The sequence below is a fragment of the Arabidopsis thaliana genome (genome assembly GCF_000001735.4).
Source record: "Arabidopsis thaliana chromosome 1 sequence".
NCBI lineage: Eukaryota > Viridiplantae > Streptophyta > Magnoliopsida > Brassicales > Brassicaceae > Arabidopsis > Arabidopsis thaliana.
This window is the reverse complement of record NC_003070.9, coordinates 1,303,139-1,325,059: the sequence shown is the minus strand read 5'-3', so window position 1 is coordinate 1,325,059 and position 21,921 is coordinate 1,303,139. Positions and strand designations below refer to the sequence as shown.

Below are 21,921 nucleotides of genomic sequence, written 5' to 3'. Positions count from 1 at the left end.
TAGTAGAAGAATTGGTCGAACTCCAAAATCAGTTTGAGAAATAAAAAGAATTTGGGGTGAGAGAGGCTCGAACTCTCGACCTCAGGATCACTCTGTAGCTATGAGACCTACGCGCTAGCCAACTGCGCCACCACCCCTTTTTGTGATATTGTCACAAGGGTTAATAATTGATTCTTCGTTTCGATAAAAGACACTTGTAATCTACATTTCCTTTTTGATTTAATCATTACTATGCAACGTGATTCAATAATATAGTTCTACAATTGTGTACATACATATGACAAACCAAATAGATTATGATATGTTCTCAAAGAGTATCTGTATATATTCCAACCATATAACAAAAGAGAGTTAAAAAATAACAAGAAGTTTTCCCTCATGTATTGTACTATCGTTATGATTTATTCATCTAGAACGCATTTATTTGTGATAATGTTTATTTGTAGTACTGTGTTCTAATTTGGTCCTTAGCTAGGGTCCTTGGTCAAAAGGCCTTATTGTCATTAGACTTTCCGGACATCACAGAGCTCATCCACACCGCCTCCTCTCTCAAACACAGCGGCTGCTCCCATTCCCGAACCTGTGCGGTTTCCCAGTCACAGTGAGAGTGTTAGTGTGTACGAGAGAGTGGGAGTCAAAAGGAGAGTGAGAGTGAACATATTACATACCTATACACATTGACACTACGCCAAAACGACAGTCTTTACCACGTCGTTTCATCTCATGCAGCAGCGTCGCAACGCATCTGGCTCCTGAGAATGTGTAGTTGTTAGATGAGGAAGGAAATTAATGATATGTGAACAAAGAGGAAGCATACCTGTAGCGCCCAAGGGATGTCCAATGGCTATGGCTCCTCCATTGACATTGATCTTTTCCGCGTCTAGCCCGAGCTTGTTCCGACAATAAACAAACTGAGATGCAAATGCCTGAACACACAGTAGGATTTTAGACAAAGAATATAAGGCCTATAAGTAATAGACTATGAGCTGGAGTAAATGTAAAGGAAGAAGAGTTGTTCTATTATCTTAAACCTCGTTAATCTCAAACAAGTCGACGTCATTGAGTTCTAAACCAGCTGCCTTGACTGCAGCAGGAATGGCAACGGCTGGCCCAACCCCCATGATGGCTGGGTCCACACCAACTGCAGAAAATGTCCTGTAATGTGTCCAAGAGTGCTGTTACTAAATGAAGCAAAGAAAGGTCAATATAGAGTATCAACTATCAAGCCCACCTGAATACACCAAGAATGGGAAGGCCTTTCTGCATTGCGACATTTCTCCTCATAAGGAGAACAGCTCCAGCACCGTCACTTAATTGGCTAGAATTCCCTGTTTGACACAAAGGAAACAAGGGATTTGGGAAAAAGATGGATCAAACAAACATTTTTCTCTGAAAATGACCAATTAATCTGGGGAAAGTACCAGCAGTTGTGGTTCCGTCTTCCTTAAACACTGGCTTCAGCTTTGCAAGTCCGGAAAGGGTTGTGTTAGGTCGAATCCCATCATCCACAGAAACTGTTATGGGTTTCTCATCACCTGTCTTTGGGTCAACAATCTGAAATGTAAAAACAAAATTCATTAAATTGGGTAAAGAGCACTTGATGCATCCTGAAGAATCTAACATGTTCACAGTTGTTGCAAGGTGGAAAACAGCATGTACCTTGGTTTTTACAGGGGTTATCTCATCCTTAAACTTTCCGGAAGCAGTAGCAGAAGCAGCCTTTCTGTGAGAATCAACCTACACATTTGACTCGATAAACTAAGGGATGGAGGGCAATATCGAATACATGCATTAGAACTAAGAATGCTTATTTGACTTACAGCAGCTTGATCCTGCTCCTCCCTTGAAACATTAAACCGGTGTGCTACATTTTCTGAAGTAATACCCATTGGAAGAAGGCAATTGTGAGCTTGTTCAAACTTCTTCACCTAAAACAACAGAATACGTTCTATGAGAGCTAATCATTCAACAGAGCCAATCAATACACTCCGGGAAGGAAGGAGAGAGACAATAAGAGCATGGTACATTTGGGTTGACTGATCCTTTCCATCCCCTTGGATTAGTTGTCATGGACTCCAGCCCAGCTCCAATACCTGTATTCAACGTAATTTCAGCTCAATTCTTCATGCCAAGATAAGACAATTTATGTAACCAAAGATAGTTACTATCTTACCAATGTCATAAAAACCAGCTTTTATGGCAGCGGCAACATCAGCAACAGCCTGAAGCCCAGATGAACACTGTCTGTTCACGGTTCTGATGGGAACAGTTTCTTCCAACAGACAAAAAGAGCATAAGCATACAACAAACGAAAAAGAAGAAAAGATTCAGGATTACCATAATACAGAAGAAAATATTACCGGGGAAACCAGCATAGAACGCAGCCATCCTGCATTCACTGGCTCTCTGAGATCCTGGTCCCAAAACAGTACCCACTACAATGTCACCAACTTCACTTGGGTTTACATTAGTTTTCTCTATCAATGCCTAGCAAGAAGAAGCACACATAAGTGCAAATTGGAAAAAGGGGAAGCCAAAAAACAGGAAACAGAACTGAACAAGACATACTCTCAATACAGAGGCAAGCAACTCGTCTGGAAATGTATCCTTGAAGCTGCCACGTTTTGCCTTGCAAAGTGCAGTCCTTTGTGCCCTGTGAATCACAAGAAGCATAGAAAAAGGTTCAACAAGTTTCCATAAAGTCTTGCACAATATCAAAAGAAGAAGAGAAACTTAACGCGACAATGACAACATCATCTCCATATTGATATGCAGCACTGTCTTTGGACAAGCAAGCTGAGGCCTTGTGAGGTAGCAACACAAACAGTAAGAGATACATTGTAATTCAAAAACAATTCCTATACCAAGATATTACTAATAATTCAAAAAAAAAAAAAACATCGAACAAGAGCCAACCGAAATCAGCCTTGAGAGTTATGGTTTCAGTAATAAATTCGTAATCACATGCAAACAATTGAGAGCAATTAGCGAGGGGAAATTGGAAACAGAAGATTCGAAATCAAAGCATCGGAAGAGCTTACAGAGAGAGAGGCGTCGGAAGATGACGAAGGTTGAAGATGACGAAGCAGTATCCTTTGTCTCTCCGTTGCTTTTTCCATTGTTTTCGTTTGATTATTTTGAAGCCCAAACTGGGCTAAACCGTTCGTTGTAAAGCAGATAAAAGACAAAGGAAAAAAAAAACTAAACCGCTTCATCCCGGTTTAGGATGGGTTACATACATATACGGTTTCAGGGTTTAGCGGAATCAATCATCTGGTTTTGATGCTAAACGACGTCGTATAGAGTAAGATGTCTTTCTTTCTCTCTCAGAAAAACTCGACAGTCATTTCTTCGACGGCACGTTTCTCTTATGAATTAACCCTAAAAACGCCGTCTTAGTCTCTCTTCGAGCCTACTTTCAAATTCGAAACTTTCGTTCATCTGTTCTCTACGTAAGTCTTTGCTTTCTTCTTTTCCCTGCTGTTGTTGTTTCTTTTTGGTTTTTCTTCTCAATGTTTATGGAGAATTTTTCGTTTTTGATTTCCATGGATTATGAGTTGTTACTTATTAAGTTTGGTGCTTTGGTCTGTTTCTCATTGGCATAATCTGTGATTAGTATCTCATAATCAATTGTAGTAATCATTTAGTTACATATGCTTTATGATTAAGCTGTAACAGTTTTGTTGGAATTTCATATGTCCATGTTTTTCAATTCCAATAATTTAACATTGAAACAAACAAAGAGCAGCTCAAATGGTCAAACTAAATCGAGAATCCTGAGTTGGCGAATAGAATGGGAGCTGATGTCGTATCAAGTCCTAAAGAAGATTGAGATCCATCTGCTTAGCGATAAATAAGTAAACATGGGCCAAGTTAGTGAAACTTTCGATCTATAAAATTTGCTTTGGGCTTGTATATTTATGCTACCACGACATGAGGTGGTACTATATAGGTCAGGGCTGATTATTCTACAAGATAGATTACAATTTACTTAAACGGTCTCGTTAGCGCGTTTGAGAACAACATGATTAACGTTGAAGAGCGCGTTTCATAAATTGCTGGATTTGAAATAATTTGAGAAGATGAGTTAAGTGAGGCGCGTTTGAGAACAACAATGGAGAACGTTGCAATTTATGGGCTGAGTTTTAATGGGTTGGGCTTATTACTCCAACATATTGCTTTACATAAAAAAAAGTTGTGTTTTTTTACACAATTGACCCTCAACTTTCTTGGTATACAACTTTTACCTAAACCGGTAAATGCTTCTCAATACTAATTTACAGACTCCACACAATCTCATAAATCTATATTCTTCCCATCTTCTGCTTTCATTCAACCAATAAATTTAAAACCAACCCAAAAAAAGGCTCATGTATCTCACAACTTACGTTTATTTGAGAGGGCTTTTAGGTTCTTCGCTTGGGTTGCAAGGCAACAGTCATTGATCGAAGTCGTTCAACAATCTCCGTAAACGATGGCCGTACTCCTGGATCGAATGACCAGCATTGCTCCATCAACTTCCTCCACTCAGCTTCACACCGTTCAGGCACCGGAGGTCTTAACGTATTGTTCACAATTCCACCTTTTTATCAAAACCAAACAGATCAAAAATTAGATCATAAACCAAAGCTCAATCCAAGTTCATCTTGTTCAAAGACTGAAGAACTGCTCATGCTAGAAACTTACCAATGATGGCACCGCAATGCAGATTCGCATAGGGTTCTTCGCCTGTCAAGATCTCCCACATCACGATACCAAATGAGAAAACATCGACCTGCAAAAACATGTTAAGATTAAAACAAAGACTCTTAACATTTTCAATGTTTTGATTTTGGACTCAACAACATACTTTCTCTGAGACCCGATTGCTGCTTCCGTTTAGCAGCTCTGGTGCCATCCATGGAAGGGTTCCTCTTACTCCACCAGAGACAAGCGTGTTTCGTTTTATTCTCGACAATCCGAAATCTCCAACCTGCAAATTCAACAGTGAGACTAATAAATACAGCACTTTACTCATACAACTTGGCTTGAAATTACCTGATTTTGGGGAAAAGTGTTACCTTGCAAATGGGTCGTTGTGGATCCCTCAAGTTTACAAGCAAGTTATCGCATTTAAGATCAAAATGAACAATATTTTTCATATGTAGATACTCCATGCCAAATGCAGAATCAAGAGTTATCATCAGTTTTTTGCGCCTATCAAGTAATCTGTGCCCAAAGTTTTTCCATCAGTAAACTCAGAATGTCATATCACAAAAGGTCATACAAAGATTTGACAGATTATTGTGTACCTGTCTTTTCTCTGCAAGACATGCCTCAAAGATCCGTTCACCATATACTCAGTCACTGTTGCCATTGTTCCACCAGGTCCATCTGGTACAACTCCATAAAAGGCCACTACGTTAGGATGGTGAAGATTCGCCAATATCCGAGCTTCTCTCCAGAAATCTTTAGTCTGTTTCAGTAAGGCATCAGTGAAAACTGCGGTTCTGAAATTCCCTTCAAAAGTACAAAGACTCGAGAGAAGAGTTAAACCTGCCGTGCTTGCTCGGATGATCCACCAGAGAAACAACTATTCTTTATCCTCTTGATAGCAACATCAGTTCCTCTCCACTTCCCATAGTAAACAGTTCCAAATGTACCAGATCCAAGCTCGTGTAAGTCTTCAAGATCAGTGTTTTTAATTATCTGTAAGCCATATATTCCAGCTTCGATTTCAACCATTGCAGCTTCGCTGAATGAATCATCGGTGTTTCTGCTTTTCTTGTACTTTTCCTGCAATATGAAAAAAATACCAGAGAGATAAACCCCAACCTGACACACACCAAGACAGCCAGAATTTCTAATCTAAAGGAAAACATAAATTTCGTACCTCCATTTCTGATTCATGATCCGCATTTGTAATCTCTTTCTCCCTTGTGTAGGATTTGTGATCATCATCGGACTCCCTATTTACTTGAGGGACAATAGTAGCTGATAAGAGATTATCTGAAATTACTTCGTTCGTCACATCCTCAACTATCAACTGTGGACCAAGCAGCTTGCTTTTGAAGAAATCATCTGACCCCTGCGTGTGCATAAAAGTAGTTTCTCTACTTCCCACCTTCCTAAGTGGCAATCCACTATAGTGAATACTCTCTTCTCTAGGAAGAGATTTTTGAGTATCTGAATCATCGCTATTTGTCTCCAAATCCTGCACATAATTTGAGGAAAACAGACTTAGACCAGAAAGACTGCTAAATTTACGCAATGAATAGATTAATTATGCTTACATGTCTCGGAATCATAGGTTCCTGTCTCAGAAATACCACGGGGAAATTTGTATTGGGTGAGGAGTAATCTGCTTTATCACTTGACTTGGTTGTACTACATAGTTGATCTGTAGCTGAAGTGTGGCTTCTGATGAGAATATCTAGTGACATGTCATGCTGGAAACCATTAAATTTTTCCCTCGAACAATCAAGATAATTTTCGTTGGTGTTAACTGATAAAGAGAACACTGAGCTTCCTGAATCTTGTGAATCACTTGAAGTAATCTGAGCAGCTGGTTGATGATTCGGACTGAAATAATTCGGACTGAAGGAGCTATTACTGTTACTACCATCCTGTTTCTTTGTTGCCTGATCAAAAGAATCGGGATTATTATCGCGATTGATCCAACTATTAGGAACTTCCTTGGTGAGTTCAAGCTCCTTGCATCTCTTGCCTTCTGGATTATTGAAATAGATATCATCACTATCTTCCCACTTTGATGTAGCCACAACACGTAGATTCTTTCTCAATATTTTCCATGGTTGTTTGGTAAATGCTTCTAACCCATTGTTGATTTGGCTCTCATCATGCAGCTGCGGATCAGAAAGAGCGTTTTTCTTAAGCGTCATTTTCTCGGCTCCGATATAAGCTTGGCCATGGGGGTAAATATCATCGCTTGGCCTCCGGTCATGAAGATTCACTTCTGGATGCTTCTGCTTTTGTGTAGTAGTCTCAAAAAAGAACCTATTTTGCTGTGGGAAGTTTGGAGCAGCCAAGTAAGGGTCAAAGAAACCATTTTGATCGGCAAAATAAGGAACGTCGGTGTTTGCTCTCTTGTGGACTGAAAAAGGAGATGTTGGAGGAGATTGTTGACCAAACGAGTTCCTGGGAATCTGCATTTTCGGCATAAAATGAACAGCATTCGTGTTCCCATATGGTTTCATGAAGGTTGGACTGTTGCTGTCTTTGTGTTCCCATGTATGAACAGAAGTAGGCGAGTCTCGAAGATGAAATGTAGGGCTAAATTCTGAAGCATTCCCAAATTGTGTGGTCTGACTTGTTCCACTTTGGCCGCTGGAACTCTTTTGAGGACTCACATCTACAATACCATTAAGAGCTGAAACATACTGATAATGATCTATATCCGTCTGCTGGTTCGTGTTTCGGTTTATGTTCATATTCCTTTCATGGAAAATTTTAGGACTCTCTGATGATTCTGTGGAAGGTACAAGAAAGACCCTAATCCTCTGGGATCCAGCCTTTGTTTCAGCTTCTTGATACTCTTCAATCATATGAAGAAGATCCTCATCTGAGCAAACCGATATAAGGGCATCAAGATCTTCTCCTGGTAATTGATACTTGATTGTATGCGGATGGTTGCACAAAGCATAAGTCTTGTGCATCAATTCGTTTAATCCAACATGTTTGCGTATTGAGATAATCCGAGTCTCCCCTCCAATGTATCTAAGCTTGCCATCACCAGGCCGCTGTAAGATCCTTCCCCCGAAGCTACAAAGAAGCTTCAATACTTCAGGCAAATAAACATCTGATATTGCAGTTTGAAACATCTTCCGAGGTGAGTCTGCAACATTTGACTCAGCAAAGTAACCATTCGAGGAATTAATACCTTCTGACATGTTGGAATCAACTCTTTGAAGGCCAAGAATTCTGTTGAAATCCTCGTAAACAAGATGGCGATTATTATAATTACCCTCAACATTTCTGTTAACACCACCATGTTGTAGTCTTCGTTGAGCACCAAAATCCCTCAAAAACTCATTTGAAAATTCCTCTCCTGTCTGAGAACAGTTATTACCGCAACCAACTTCTCCATTGAACCTATCCCTACCTAAATGCTGATTGGAGCTGCCAGGAAACTCCATTCTCATGTTCTCAAGAACCAAAAACGCTTTATTCTTTCTTCTGCACAATCTCTTGTATCACAGATTCTGAGTAACCAATTTCTGTTCTTCAACTCCCCAAATTTCAAAACAAAAAATGTTGAGAGGAAAATACAGGATTCTCTTACGCTCTTTGAGGAAATACAGCGAACAGGTAATGGAGATTCACAAGCCACAAGCAATTTTGTCTATCAGCAAACCTCCAACAAACATCTTCAGGGTATATTGCTACAAGATCATACCAAATCAAACAAAGACCAGAGTCTCATTCAAACGAATTAGACCAGAAATTACCCTGCATAACAACAACAACAACAACAACGAGAAACAAATTTCAAAATCAATTTTTTCTGCAAATGTTGATCACACAAATCAATTGTATATACATATATAAGCAACGAGATCATTGATGACACCGAATGTGGTGTAATCGAATTGAAAAATTGGAGCTTTAGATGAATTTGATTACCTAGGGAAAAATGGCCAATGAGATTAACAATGAAGGAGAAGAATAACAAACAAACAAAAGATGAGATTTTTGGGTAAAAGAGAAGAATGTTTCTAGAGATTGAAGTTTTTCAAAAGTTGAGGTTTTTGATTTGCGAGAGAGAGAGAGAGAAGAGAGACGCAGAGAAGCGCTCTCAAAATAACGCGGGTGGGTGACAAACTCCAAACAAAATAAAAACTAAACCTTTCTCTCTCGAAATTCTCTCTTTTTATTTCTTATTCTTGAAATTATTTTTGATTTTATTCGTTGCACTTGAATCATGGGTGAAATCATCTTCAATCTATTAATAATTTTGTCTTATCTTATTTTTATTTTTTTCAAATAGTAAATTCATAAATTGCATGTGGAGGTTTTTGAGGGAACGTTTTTATCTATTTCTTTCTTTTTTTAGCCAATTCCAGAAACTCTTTTATTTTCTTTACTCATCTCTTAGTTTTGTTAACCAAATAAAACAGATCATCCAAATTTAGATTTTTATTGGGATCTTACCTAAAAAGATTGTGTAGGATGTCTATGCATGTATGTTTTTAAAAACATGGTATATAGTTGAGACATTATGTTGTGCACGTTGAGCTTTAAATACCTCCATTAAATCTTTATTAATAACATATCAACCCCCTTGCACTAAATTAAAATCTTCACAACATTAAGATATAACCAGAATTGTTTGATGAGCTATTCAATATATTGACGTCATGACATGGCAAACTACAAGAACCAAACTTTAAGTTGCACTAACAAGTAACAAATAAGACCGTTTTTTAAATGATGAAACAAGAAAAACTAAAAAAAAACATTAGTCTCTCTTTCTCTCTGTCTGAGTCTTAAAAATGCATAAGCTGCTAAAGAGAACAAACAAAGCGAAAACGAGACAACATCCAACAACATACATCACAGAGCTTCTTCTAATGTTTTCTTTTTCCTGCAACACTCTTTTGTAAACGATTGAATAGGGAAGAGAGATCTTGGATGTTGGTTTTACCTATATGATTCAGGACGTTTTGGTTTGCTCTGTATCACTTGCTCAATCTTGTCCAGAACAATAGGGGTCAACAATGGGATCACATCAACAGCTTTCATATTTTCTTGAATCTGTCAAGGTACAAAAAAAGAAACAAAATCTTTCAGATCTTGGATCCAAATCTAGACCGAGACTCGCTATGTTAATGCTTTATAAGCGATCAAGAACTAACCTGTGACTCCCTTGTGGCACCAGTGATAACAGATGACACATTAGGATTTGAAGCACACCATGCGATTGCAAGCTGAGCCAAGGTTACACCTAGCTCATCTGCAATGGGTTTGAGACCGCTAACTTTCCTCAGCACGTCATCCACAAGTGATCTATTGGCAAGGTTCTGCGAAAGAAATTAAAACCAAGACATGTACCAGTGTATTAGTTAGATGCAGAAGCAGATTGAGGTCTTAGCAAATATGACCAAGAATACACAAGAAAAAGGAAAAAAAAGGAATACTTTGTAGTTCTCCAATGCAAATCGGCTGTCTGAGGGAATAGCTCCCTTGTTGTATTTACCAGTGAGCACACCAGATGCAAGTGGGCTCCAGGTAGTGAGACCTATACCATGGTTGGTGTACAGAGGAAGAAACTCTGTCTCAACCTACATAACAGAAGAGCATAACTTGAGCTACATAACACGAGACTACAACAACTTAAGACTGTACAAGATAAGACGCAAACATGAAAGTAAATTAAAGAAAAAGAGAGTCAGATTACAAACTTTGTGCCTAGCGAACATGTTGTATTCTGGCTGTTCGACAATTGGACCAACCAAATCCAACCGGTCAGCAGCTCCCCATGCCTCCGTAATTTGTTGAGCTGACCATTCACTGGTTCCCCAATAGAAGGCCCAACCCTTATCAATCACGTAGTTCATCGCCCTCACAGTCTCTTCGATAGGAGTTGAAGCATCCGGCCTGTAATAAATGACCCAATTCACACAAAAAAAGGAAACATTTTTAATAAACATATGTCAATCAAAGAATCTAGTGACACTTAGATCAATGCAAAGATGCCACTTTTCCAAAATATCTTGTGCAATGTATGGCAAAATGCAGATCCCAATTATCAGATATGAAATAAAAGTGGAAACCAAATAGATCCACACTATACAGCACTAAGCTACATCATAAGTGGATTCAAATTGTAAATTTTATAAATTCAAAAACAGCAATTTGTACTAAAGGCAAGCACATGTAAGAAAATTAAATGCGCAGACAACATAGTACACCAGAAATATTCAGATAAACCTTACACTCAAATCAGATCATATCAAAACCCTAGATCTTCAAAGAACCAAGTGAAAAAAAATAAAATCACTAAATAAAAAAACAAATCTGAAATTGGTCACCTGTGGCAATAGAGCACATCAACGTAATCCATATCAAGTCGTTTGAGAGAAGCTTTAGTGCCTTCAACGATATGTTTCCTAGATAAACCCTTATCGTTAGGACCAGGACCACCCCAGAAGATCTTGGTAGAGATGACGATATCGGATCGACGCCAACCCAGTTCACGAATCGCTTGACCCATAATCTCCTCAGCGCGACCATTAGCGTAAACCTCAGCGTTATCGAAGAAATTGACTCCATGATCACGACAACACTGAAGAATCGATTTCGCTTCTTTCACATCGAGCTGGTTCCCGAACGTAACCCACGCTCCGAACGAGAGCGTGCTCACTTTTAAACCCGATTTCCCCAGATTCTTGTACTGCATGTTTTCAGAAATCGATTCAAATCTGTTGATCTAAATCTCACTATCGCTCTCTCTCTCTTTAGGTCTCAAAGAGTTTGTTGTAATGAATGAAGAAGAACAGACAATAAGTACTCTATTACCAATCTTAATAAGTGACAACACTTAGCAAAATACGGTAAGCTACCGGTTTGGTTTTACTTTTCCGGTTTTCATGATCAACCAATATGTACCAAAATTTTGAATGTAATATCATAGCAAATCCAACACTCGAATACGATGATTTCTGCAATTTCCGGTACAAAATTAGGTACCAAACCATATTGAACCTCCAGATATTGGTTGTTGGTAAGAATTTATCCGGTCTAAAGGTATTCCGGTTAAGTCGCAATTTGTATAAAATATGTGATTTTAATTCGTGATCTAATTAAGATGCTGATCCCTCGTACTAAAAAAGAAAGCGTGATCTCGTAATTTTAATTAAGATGGAAAAAAAAGACTAAAAAGAGAAGATTTTTATTTGGCTCCTAATGGGTCAAAGAATCCCATGTGAATGACTTTAGTGTAGTCTCCATGTACCTACCAATCTAATGACAGACACGTGTACTTTCTTTTATGAAAAGTTGGTCATTAATAGAAGAGTTTTTGCAGTAATGGAAGAACTTTGCCCGTATACGAATAAAATCAAGTCACTGTCACGTGAAAGGTTTCATCAGTCACTCAACTTTGGAATATTTCAAGTCCTTCACGTTCACACTGGGTTTTAGGTTGTTGGGCTTTGTTTCTGTATAGGCCTTTTAGGAAGCCCATATTATCTTACTCCATATTCTAGTAAGTAGTAACTCACGTCACACATAGAGATGTTTGGATATGTAAACAAGAGATCGACATGACACTTGTATATTATTAACATCTAATTCCAAAATTTAATGATTTTGGCTGATAACCGTCAAGTCTTGATATGCTGTTATTGTAATACATTTATGATGATCATTTATATAGTTTATGGGACGACAATTTTAATACTCTAAAAAGTTTTTTAAAGTAGACATGTTATCCACCAATTACACTTATTGTATTTTGACAATTTTTAGAAAAGGTCTATTATATTAGCTATTTTACTATGTTACCAAACATGTTATGTATAACTCTTTACTATAAAAAAAAGTCTTAAAAGGAGTTGTATTTGTATTGTTAAAGTAAAGAATATTAGAAGGGGAAAAGAAAAATAGATTTAGTAATAATGTTTGAGAATCAAGTTTATGATTATGAGAAGATAATATTGGATAAAGAGAACCAAGTTTATGATTATGAGAAGATAATTAATATTGGTAGACTTGATGAATTATAAAATTTATCTGCTGTTTTGGTAATGAATGGGTTGGAGAAACAGATTGGATTCGATGCATGTGAGTGTGGGGTTTGGATTCGTTACCCTCTAAAAACTCTAGTTTTATTGGCCACCAAGAAAAAAATAAGAGGAAGATAGATTAGAAAATTCGCCTAAATCTCCCACCAAGGGTTGACATTTTTTCTCGATTTTTTCTCGTACGTTATCAAATCCTAATCTAGCTTTATCTGCCCTTTTCTTTCATGTACCCCGATACTAATCATATGGTTTTTTGCTATGTTAAGCACATGCATGCTATTATAAACGGCTTCATATATAATTCCCTACCACAGTTTTTTTAAAACGTATGATTTTACTTTTACCTAGCTATATGATACATGATATATTGCTATTAGTTGTAAGAAATTTTGAGTTTTTGCAAATTATTCAAGATCTGATATATATAAACCGATACATTTTGATGAACCACTCGATTAAGAGTACTACTAACCAAATATGACGTTTTTGAGAAAGAATTTTATCATACCTTTGGATTTAAACCAATTTATCTTACTATTTATATAGCTTTTCGCAGTATTTTTTAAAACACAAAAAAGTATTTTTCTGTTGAAATTGTATGGATTATGAAGATCACAGGATCAACTTAGTTCACGGGTATCGTTTTTAGAAGATTTCTATCATCTATACTATACTTATAAGTTTAAACTCTCCACTTTTTTCCATTTGATTAGAGAGGCACAGTGAGTGTTTCATGTGAGTCTTTTCTAACATTTTGTAGTTTACTTTTCGTTTCTTGTTTTTGTTGAATTTTTAGAATACTTGTCTTCGACTAACTTCTAAAGAAAACGGTAAAGTGCCGTTTTATTTTATCTGCGAGGATTGGGAAATATATATGAGTCATTTTCCAGCAAATCTTTAATCGCCGATCTCTAATCGTATGTTGATCTCTAATCGCGCAAGAAAACCGTATATATTTTAGAACAGTATCTTAGGTAGATCTCACATGCATTTTTCATCTTTTTTTGCTAATTCGTAATATAATGACACCGCATAGTTAGAAGAAATTAATTTGACACGTCTCAATCGAATTTAACGTTGCAATGACACGATAAAGATCATTTATATGAAAATTACGGAAGAACCTTCTAGCGTACGTCCGATCGAGAGGATCTAAAATCTTTTGGTTTCTTTCTTGTGTGCAAATTTTGTCATTTAGTTTTATATAACAAAGACAAAAACAACACATAACTAAACTAAAAACAAAACCACGTCTCTTCGTAGCACAAAACGACGACGTACAATGTCGATAGGATCCAAGTTCCAACTATTCGATATTTTTGTAACGTTTGGGAGTGTCGGTGCCTCAGCTAATATAGTAACCAGCGACAAATACAAATACTTCGAATTATCCACTATATATCTATTTATATACATACCTCAAAATGTAATCATAAATATATCACACTTATATACATTTATGGCACTGGATCATGATGAAGATGTCGTCTCCAAGGTTTGATTCAAGGAAATCAACTGAAACATTTACATGCAGTAAAGATATGTCGTAAACTGGAATAATGGTAACGACGATTGATCGTTTAGCTCATTTAATATTTTCGCGTAATCGTCCAATTCATCAAAGAAAGACACACTCTTTTACTGAACTTGTAATTTTTGGCTGATTAAACAAACACTATATGGCTAGACTTTCCCGGTTTAATGGTTAATGACAAAAATTAGTCACAGAGTCGAATAATGGGTTCTTGCTGTTTTTCACTTAGGAGAGGTCGTGAGGAAAATGAGAAAAAAACGATGAGTAAAAAAGAAGTGATTGGGACCAATTTGACCCGCGAGTTTTGGCGTAACCAAACATTTCGCACCAACAAGATCTTCTCTTTATTATAGCTTTTTGCACTTTTACAAAAGTAAATTTGAGCAATAAAAGTGTAACAAAAAAAGTTTCAATTATTACTAGTTACCCGCCAATCCAACCTCCCCCATAATGCACACACATGGTACACATCATATATGTAATATATAGGACAATATTTTCTTACGCGTATATATATATATATATATATATATATATTCAGAAATTAACTAATTACTGGGAAACATAATAATTAAAAAAATATTTAAATAATAGAAGATGATAATGAAGAGTGCATTTTGACAATAGTGTATTTAAATCTAATTATATATGTTAAGCGAAACCTATACAAACTTCGGAGTGATCTAAATTTTTAGCTAATAGATCATTCGATTTTACAAAAAAAAAAAAAAAAAATATTATTTTCTATTTACTATAGCTTTACAACATTCTTTTAATTACGACAGTGATGTTTCTCCAATTGATAATAATGTTCCATAATAATCAAACGGAAACGAGTATGTTAATGTCACCGTAGTTAAACTAAGACAAAAGGTTCTGACTTCTGAACCGTTTGATCGTATCATCAATTGTAGCATGACGTTGGATCATCATTATGTACCCAACAAAAACATATATAACGTTGTACTCAATATGATCATTCACTTCAAGTCTTCGAAAGTAAGTTAGAAATTGTCAACTATTTAACAATTTTTTTTAACAAAATCCAACCACTCTTCAGAAGCTTAAAAAGGTAAAAACCTACCAGATTATTCTTTCACAAATTACAGTCGTTAGATTACTTTTCAAATAATATTGTGTAGAAATTCTTTATAGTCACATTTTGAATGATAGTAACCGTCTACTCTAAACTATTATGTTTAATCTCAATAATCCATATTTTATAGTTGGAGTGGGTTGAGACTTGGGAGACGGTCAAAACGTTACAATAATATTCTTAGTTTAAAGCTCGATTTGGTAGAAAGTTTGACTTTACATATTTGTGTATTTTTTGGATAGGATAGGTCCGATAGGATTTGGGATATGATATCATGGGTTCGTCCAAGTTATAGTAATGTTGGGATTGGGGGTAAATTGGTAAAACTATAATTAGGCAAAGCGTGAAGAAAAAAAAAATTGACATTATGATGAGAGGAGTTCGGGTTGTTGCATGGGAACATTATTTGTGCTCCCATAAAGGTAAATAAAAACCAAATTATAATCATGGGATATTTAACTAAGAAAACTTGATATCACGAGGAAAATCATTATAAGTTCAGATTTAAAGCCTTTTCAAATATAGCGTACATAACTATATTCTATATGTAGTCGATGTCTCGATGAAATGCTTGTTTATTAAGGAGACGAATCCACTAGCAATTTTTATATCCAACTAATTTATTTATTTTAGTTTCTTTCTCAAAATATAAATTTCGATTGTAGTTTAATTGATAAGACCAAATTCATTGAGCATGCAGTACCCTAGCAACCAACTAATCGTGAGAACAGTTTGAAAATTCTAATTGGGATAGTCAAGTCAACGACCTCAACGCGTATTCTTTAAGTTCTTCCGTTTTCTTTTTTTCTTTCTAAGCCGTGATTACCGCCTCGGAAAATCATGGAGTTTTCACGGAAAATAATTTTTAGACTATAGTTATATACTCTAATAAATACAATTGCAATACCCGCTAATTCAGCAGGAAACTATGACAACTGGTTTCCGTGTACGGAATGACTCTCTTGCCCGCATCATTCTTGATGATGTGTCATACACTACAAGGCAAGAAAAAATCAATAAATAAATCAAAGTTAATAGTAGTATAGTATATAGTATAATCTGTTTTGCTCAGTCATATTCACTCACCGTAAATGCCAAAGTGAAAGCATCAGTTTGAAGCCAGTTAGCTTCTGTTTTTTTATTATGTCATATTCAAAATCATTCAATTATTCATATGTCAATAATTACTCGGTTACAGGGTGAAATTTTATAATCTGATTCGTATGAACCAACGACTCAAAAGTTTAGCTAGCTAGTAGCTACTCAAAAAAAAAAAAAAACTACTTGTTAAAACTACAAGTTTAGATTTAGACATATGTTCACTAGATTTTGACAGCTACGCATTCCTTAAAATGTCTGATGTTTAATTAGCATGATTTACTAAAATAGACTTGTATTTATTATGTTAAAACAAAATACGCAGTTTTTGTTCGCTGAAAATGTTCCAAAACAATAATATTCTTTAAGCGAAAAATAGAAATTCATATAATTATATTACAGTTAAGGGAAACAAAAAGAGGAAGAATTCGTTGGCAACAATTGACAAATACCTAAAGCGTGCGAGGTCAGTAAATCACACGCTTGAGCAGTTAGTGGCGGTTAGAACGGTAAATAAAGGAGACGGAATTAACAAGTAATCACGTTAAAAAAAGCTAAACGAAGAATCAAATTGTGTAGGAGACGACGTCGTATAGATACATAACGGCCGTCTGTCTTAACGGCTCTTTTTGGTGTCGTCTTCTTTTATTTTTATTTTGGTCTCCCACCAGATTCTATAAGAGGACCAATATATCTCCAAACTCGTACATTCACTGTCTTTAACTCTCACTACTCTCTCTCTCTCTCTCCTCTGTTCTAATTCTCTAGGAACAGAGTAAAAGACTTTGGCTCAGCTTCTGCCTCTCCAATGGCGGTTCTTCCGACATGGCTTTTAGCAATGATGTGTTTACTCTTCTTCGTCGGAGCTATGGAGAACACTACACACGACAACATCTCTTCTCTCCCTAGGTTTTTATCTCTACTACAATCTCTCTCTTATTTTTTTATGAAATGTTAAGATCCATGTTTCTTTCAATACAGAGAATCAGATTTTTATTATTATCTGCATTAGTAATTTGATATATTTTTCATTCTCGAGCTACATTTTGCTCAGATTCCACAATAAATCTTCCGAAAATAAATTCTTCGTTTTCACATTAGTTATTTGTTATAGTTTTCATTCGTTCTAGCTACATTTTCCATCGGATTCCAAAAATAATTTCCAAAAGTATAAAAATATTAAATTTACTGTTTTAGTTCTATTCAACCGACAAAATTATCAACGAGAGAAAATAGTTTTTGTTTTTTTCACCTTTTCGATATCTACTACAATATTCCCTCCCTTCTTCAAAGTAAATGATCTGAGCCGTTAAATTGTGTTATGATCTAGATCCAACGATCTAAACCGTACATTCCGCTTTCTTTCTTTTTGCTGCATTCAGTCAACTTTATTACGTAGCTACACTTGACTCTGTTTCGTCTATTTTACCCATTTTGACCTCCGACAATGCGATACGTTAAAATTGTTCCATAGGGTTGTTTTCGTCATTTAATAAACCTGTCGACGACACTTCCTTCTCTAACGGTTTCTCCGGTTAGCGAATTTTATGGAGCAGTGTAGTACTAGTGCAGTGTGGTGCATTCCCCAATAATTATATTAAAAACATTACTTATTATATACTATAGTTTCTCACTTGTTTAGTAGCATGTGTCAATCATTAATTTCCTCTAGATTCTCAATTTTTGGATTTCTAATGATTTCCTAACAAATATTAGATCCGACGAAACCGAATGGAACCAACACGCAGTGACGAATCCAGATGAAGTAGCGGACGAAGTTCTCGCCTTGACAGAAATGTAAGTACCAAAATCTTCTCGTGATTTTTAACTTTATCATTGAATTAATATATACTACATGTTTGTGGGGAAAAGTCACAAAAGTACAATATTGGGTATGCATCGTCCTATAAGTGCTAACTAATATTCATTTACAATAGTGTTGTGACTTTTGTTTCATTCTATTGTTGAATCAAGATCTATCCTACTAAAGCTGTCACATTTATTTCTCCCCTAACCAACTTAATTCGTTTTTTTTGTTACTATATTATACCTCGTCTATAAATCCCCATGTTCACACTATTATAACTATGACAAAAATAGTGTATGCGCTTAAATTATTCTTACTACTGCTGAGATCTACTCCCGTGAACAATTGGCATTCATTACTTTTCTGTCAGGATTCTTGAAAAATAAGACAATACTATTATTTTATGTTTGAGAACCTAAGTTGTTAATCTTTCTCTGAGGAAAATACATATTATATCACCTACTACATGTTTCATGCATTGTTAGTTTTAAAAGGTATTATTCATTCTATTTTTCTCTATGTAGAGTAGTCTTTTTATAAATTTTAAATTTACTAAAAGAATTCTCGTTTTTTTCTGTTTTCTTTTTCAATTGTTGTTGAACTAAATAGTAGTAGCTCCCAGCAGACAGTTTTCACTTCAAACACCACATGCACTAATAATACTAGACAGATCCGCGTCCAACGCATTATTGCACATATATATAATTATCTATGTTTTATGTAAGAAAAACTATACCATGTCCTTTTCCAAAATTAATTATCTTTCACATCACCAACCATGCATACGGCTGAGTACAGTACAATACGAATTCGTTATATTTACTTCAACATACGTACACTTTTAACTGTTCATTAATTATCCATAAATCCTCTATAAATTTGATCAAAAAAAATAAAAATGTTTATTAAGCACTTTGGACAGTACCCCCATGTGGTCATAAGTCGTAACAGAGCAATCCATACGCTTTATACGGTCAAAAAACAAAGAACGGTATCCGTTAAAACGGACGGGCTTGATCGTCGTTATCCAACGGTGATTGTTTGTTTGTCCTTATTTAACGGTTACCTTTAACGTCGTTTCCTTCAGGAATCTTAGCCAGAGAAGAGAACCTAATCCCACCGACACACGTCTATGAAAAAAGTCTAACAATATATATGTAGTATTTATCATCAACCATGTGCACATGTTCTGATTTGATTTTGATTTTGTTTTTTTTCTTTCTTTCAAATAATTTATTTCAAATTCCATAGCGAGATCCAGTTGAGAAAAAATGAAATTAAAGTCGAATCTTACTAAACCGGATATGATTTTACAGGAGTGTGAGAAACCATACCGAGAGGAGGAAACTAGGTTACTTTACTTGCGGAACAGGAAACCCTATCGACGATTGTTGGCGATGTGACCCCAATTGGCACAAGAACCGTAAACGCCTAGCGGATTGCGGTATCGGATTTGGAAGAAACGCGATCGGTGGTCGTGATGGACGATTCTACGTAGTCACTGACCCAAGAGACGACAATCCGGTTAACCCTAGACCGGGGACTTTACGTCACGCCGTGATCCAAGACCGACCACTATGGATCGTTTTCAAACGTGACATGGTGATTCAGCTAAAACAAGAGCTTATCGTTAACAGTTTCAAAACGATCGATGGACGTGGCGCAAACGTTCACATTGCTAACGGTGGTTGCATCACGATTCAGTTTGTGACGAATGTGATCGTTCACGGATTGCATATTCATGACTGTAAACCAACTGGTAACGCTATGGTGAGAAGCTCAGAGACGCATTTTGGGTGGAGGACAATGGCAGATGGTGACGCGATTTCGATCTTTGGATCGAGTCATGTATGGATTGATCATAACTCGTTGTCCCATTGCGCTGATGGGCTTGTGGACGCAGTCATGGGCTCAACCGCGATTACCATCTCTAACAACCACTTAACTCACCATAACGAGGTTCTTTTCAAGACTTGTTGTTTCATTAGTTAATAATTGCTTCTTTTCTTTGGCTGAATTCGGTTTTTGATGATATGGTTTGATCTACTTTTTTACAGGTTATGTTGCTAGGACATAGTGACTCGTACATGAGGGACAAAGCTATGCAAGTGACCATTGCTTACAATCATTTTGGAGTCGGACTTATTCAAAGAATGCCGAGGTATATATAAAAGACATAACAAAACAGAGTGTGCTCTGCTTTTGTGTTCTGTTTCTTGAGTATTCTCCGTTTTTGTGCTTATGACAATGCGATTAACTTCTCTTTGCAGGTGTCGACACGGGTACTTCCATGTTGTTAACAACGACTACACTCACTGGGAAATGTACGCAATAGGTGGTAGCGCAAACCCGACAATCAACAGTCAAGGAAACCGCTATGCCGCCCCAAAAAACCCCTTTGCTAAAGAGGTAATTAATAACTCAACCAAAATAAGTTAGACCCGTGAGTGATTTTGTGAATGTAAGTTTGTGACATTTTTGATGTTTGGATGTTTTTGATAGGTGACGAAGAGAGTGGACACACCGGCTAGTCATTGGAAAGGATGGAATTGGAGATCGGAAGGAGATTTGCTTCAGAACGGTGCTTACTTCACTTCTTCAGGAGCCGCCGCGTCTGGCAGCTACGCACGTGCCTCCAGCCTTTCCGCGAAATCTTCGTCATTGGTCGGACACATTACTTCCGACGCTGGAGCTCTACCTTGTCGCAGAGGACGTCAATGTTCCTCATAGTTACTACCCCACCACCAAAATTCAAAACCATCTTCCATTATATTCAGACAAAAGTGTAAATTTACACACATTTGTCATTTAAAAAGCCAATTATCTTTTTTTTTTGTCTTTTCGGTGTGTGTGTTTGTGTCGATTTTTCTCAACCTCGGGTTTGCTTGCTTCAACCGCAAGTTAACACAAGAAAAGGGAAAAGAACCAACCTTTCATGAAAAAAGAGAAATCCCCGAAGTGTTGTTGGTTGTTTGGTTCTATCTGATCAACTCAGATTGTTCTTCGTCTGTCCCTGTCTTCTATCCAGAGAAACAAGAATATTATCTCTTGTTTTCTTTTCTTCTTGTAATTTTTGAGGTTTATAAATTAATATAGGGTCTATAAATGATTTGTGAATCTTTTTACTTTTCATTGTATTATAAATGTTGGCTGGATTTTTAGCTTTAATTTCCCATGTGGTTGTAACTTGTCATGATTAGTACTTAGCTTTGTAGCGATTGAAGCAAGCAATAGTAGTAATTGTTAGTTTATTAAAAGTTTGCATTAATGTTATTTAAATTCCAAAGAAATATCTTAATTGCGACAAATTCGAATAGCCAGCTATTTTATCACCCACACTTGTTTTCAATATGCTTTCCTTATCATGCGTAACTTTAGAAAAGTAACAAAACTATTAATTCTAAAAATATTAATTTTGTTATTAGTATTTTTAGTGTGAGAAGTCCCTAATCTAAAAAGGTGTAATATTAGATCAAGTTGGTTATGTATTTTTCTTCTTAAAAGCATATATATTTTTGTTGGGAAGAACAAATTAGCATATCTATTTTTATTTGGCTTTTTGCATTGGAAAGTAGATCGTACGTTAACATAAAAAACAAGAGAAGCCTAAAACACGCTAAATTGACCCCATGTGCCCACACAT

The 21,921-nt window shown here is 36.3% G+C and overlaps 4 protein-coding genes and 1 non-coding gene across 7 annotated transcripts; 1 reads left to right on the top strand and 4 right to left on the bottom strand.

Annotated features, from left to right (window-relative positions):
* Positions 1–52: 52 nt before the first annotated feature.
* Positions 53–137, bottom strand: AT1G04720. The gene is given in 2 exon segments: positions 53–88; positions 99–137. It is a non-coding gene; the product is annotated as a tRNA-Met (tRNA).
* Positions 138–219: 82 nt separating this feature from the next.
* Positions 220–3,175, bottom strand: PKT4 (peroxisomal 3-ketoacyl-CoA thiolase 4). The gene is made up of 14 exons (NM_100351.5): positions 3,042–3,175; positions 2,739–2,803; positions 2,569–2,653; positions 2,361–2,487; positions 2,174–2,272; positions 2,026–2,093; positions 1,821–1,928; positions 1,660–1,737; positions 1,422–1,554; positions 1,232–1,328; positions 1,032–1,155; positions 818–926; positions 669–752; positions 220–580 (listed from the first exon to the last, which is right to left on the bottom strand). Exons 1-14 carry the CDS (start codon positions 3,117–3,119, stop codon positions 504–506), a joined length of 1,332 nt encoding a protein of 443 aa, NP_171965.1. The 5' UTR covers positions 3,120–3,175; the 3' UTR covers positions 220–503.
* An 884-nt stretch (positions 3,176–4,059) lies between these two features.
* AT1G04700 (PB1 domain-containing protein tyrosine kinase) lies at positions 4,060–8,921 on the bottom strand (the record flags this gene model as incomplete). 3 transcript variants are annotated; one of them, NM_100350.4, is made up of 9 exons in its annotated part: positions 8,623–8,921; positions 6,273–8,448; positions 5,873–6,193; positions 5,536–5,775; positions 5,292–5,455; positions 5,061–5,208; positions 4,850–4,972; positions 4,687–4,774; positions 4,060–4,582 (listed from the first exon to the last, which is right to left on the bottom strand). In NM_100350.4, exons 2-9 carry the CDS (start codon positions 8,139–8,141, stop codon positions 4,407–4,409), a joined length of 3,129 nt encoding a protein of 1,042 aa, NP_171964.1. In that variant the 5' UTR covers positions 8,142–8,448; positions 8,623–8,921. The 3 variants fall into 3 exon arrangements, with proteins under 3 accessions (NP_171964.1, NP_001320433.1, NP_001320432.1); NM_001331493.1 differs by having other exon boundaries at positions 4,141–4,582; positions 6,273–8,381; positions 8,623–8,806; NM_001331494.1 differs by lacking the exons at positions 4,060–4,582; positions 4,687–4,774; positions 4,850–4,972 and having other exon boundaries at positions 5,034–5,208; positions 8,623–8,806.
* A 315-nt stretch (positions 8,922–9,236) lies between these two features.
* KAB1 (potassium channel beta subunit 1) lies at positions 9,237–11,617 on the bottom strand. The gene is made up of 5 exons (NM_100349.4): positions 11,031–11,617; positions 10,401–10,596; positions 10,137–10,280; positions 9,855–10,019; positions 9,237–9,753 (listed from the first exon to the last, which is right to left on the bottom strand). The coding sequence occupies exons 1-5, from the start codon at positions 11,396–11,398 to the stop codon at positions 9,640–9,642; spliced, it is 987 nt and encodes a 328-aa protein (NP_171963.1). The 5' UTR covers positions 11,399–11,617; the 3' UTR covers positions 9,237–9,639.
* A 5,469-nt stretch (positions 11,618–17,086) lies between these two features.
* AT1G04680 (Pectin lyase-like superfamily protein) lies at positions 17,087–21,593 on the top strand. Its single transcript, NM_100348.4, has 6 exons — positions 17,087–17,380; positions 18,188–18,268; positions 19,595–20,237; positions 20,336–20,439; positions 20,549–20,687; positions 20,781–21,593. Exons 1-6 carry the CDS (start codon positions 17,280–17,282, stop codon positions 21,006–21,008), a joined length of 1,296 nt encoding a protein of 431 aa, NP_563715.1. The 5' UTR covers positions 17,087–17,279; the 3' UTR covers positions 21,009–21,593.
* Positions 21,594–21,921: the final 328 nt, after the last annotated feature.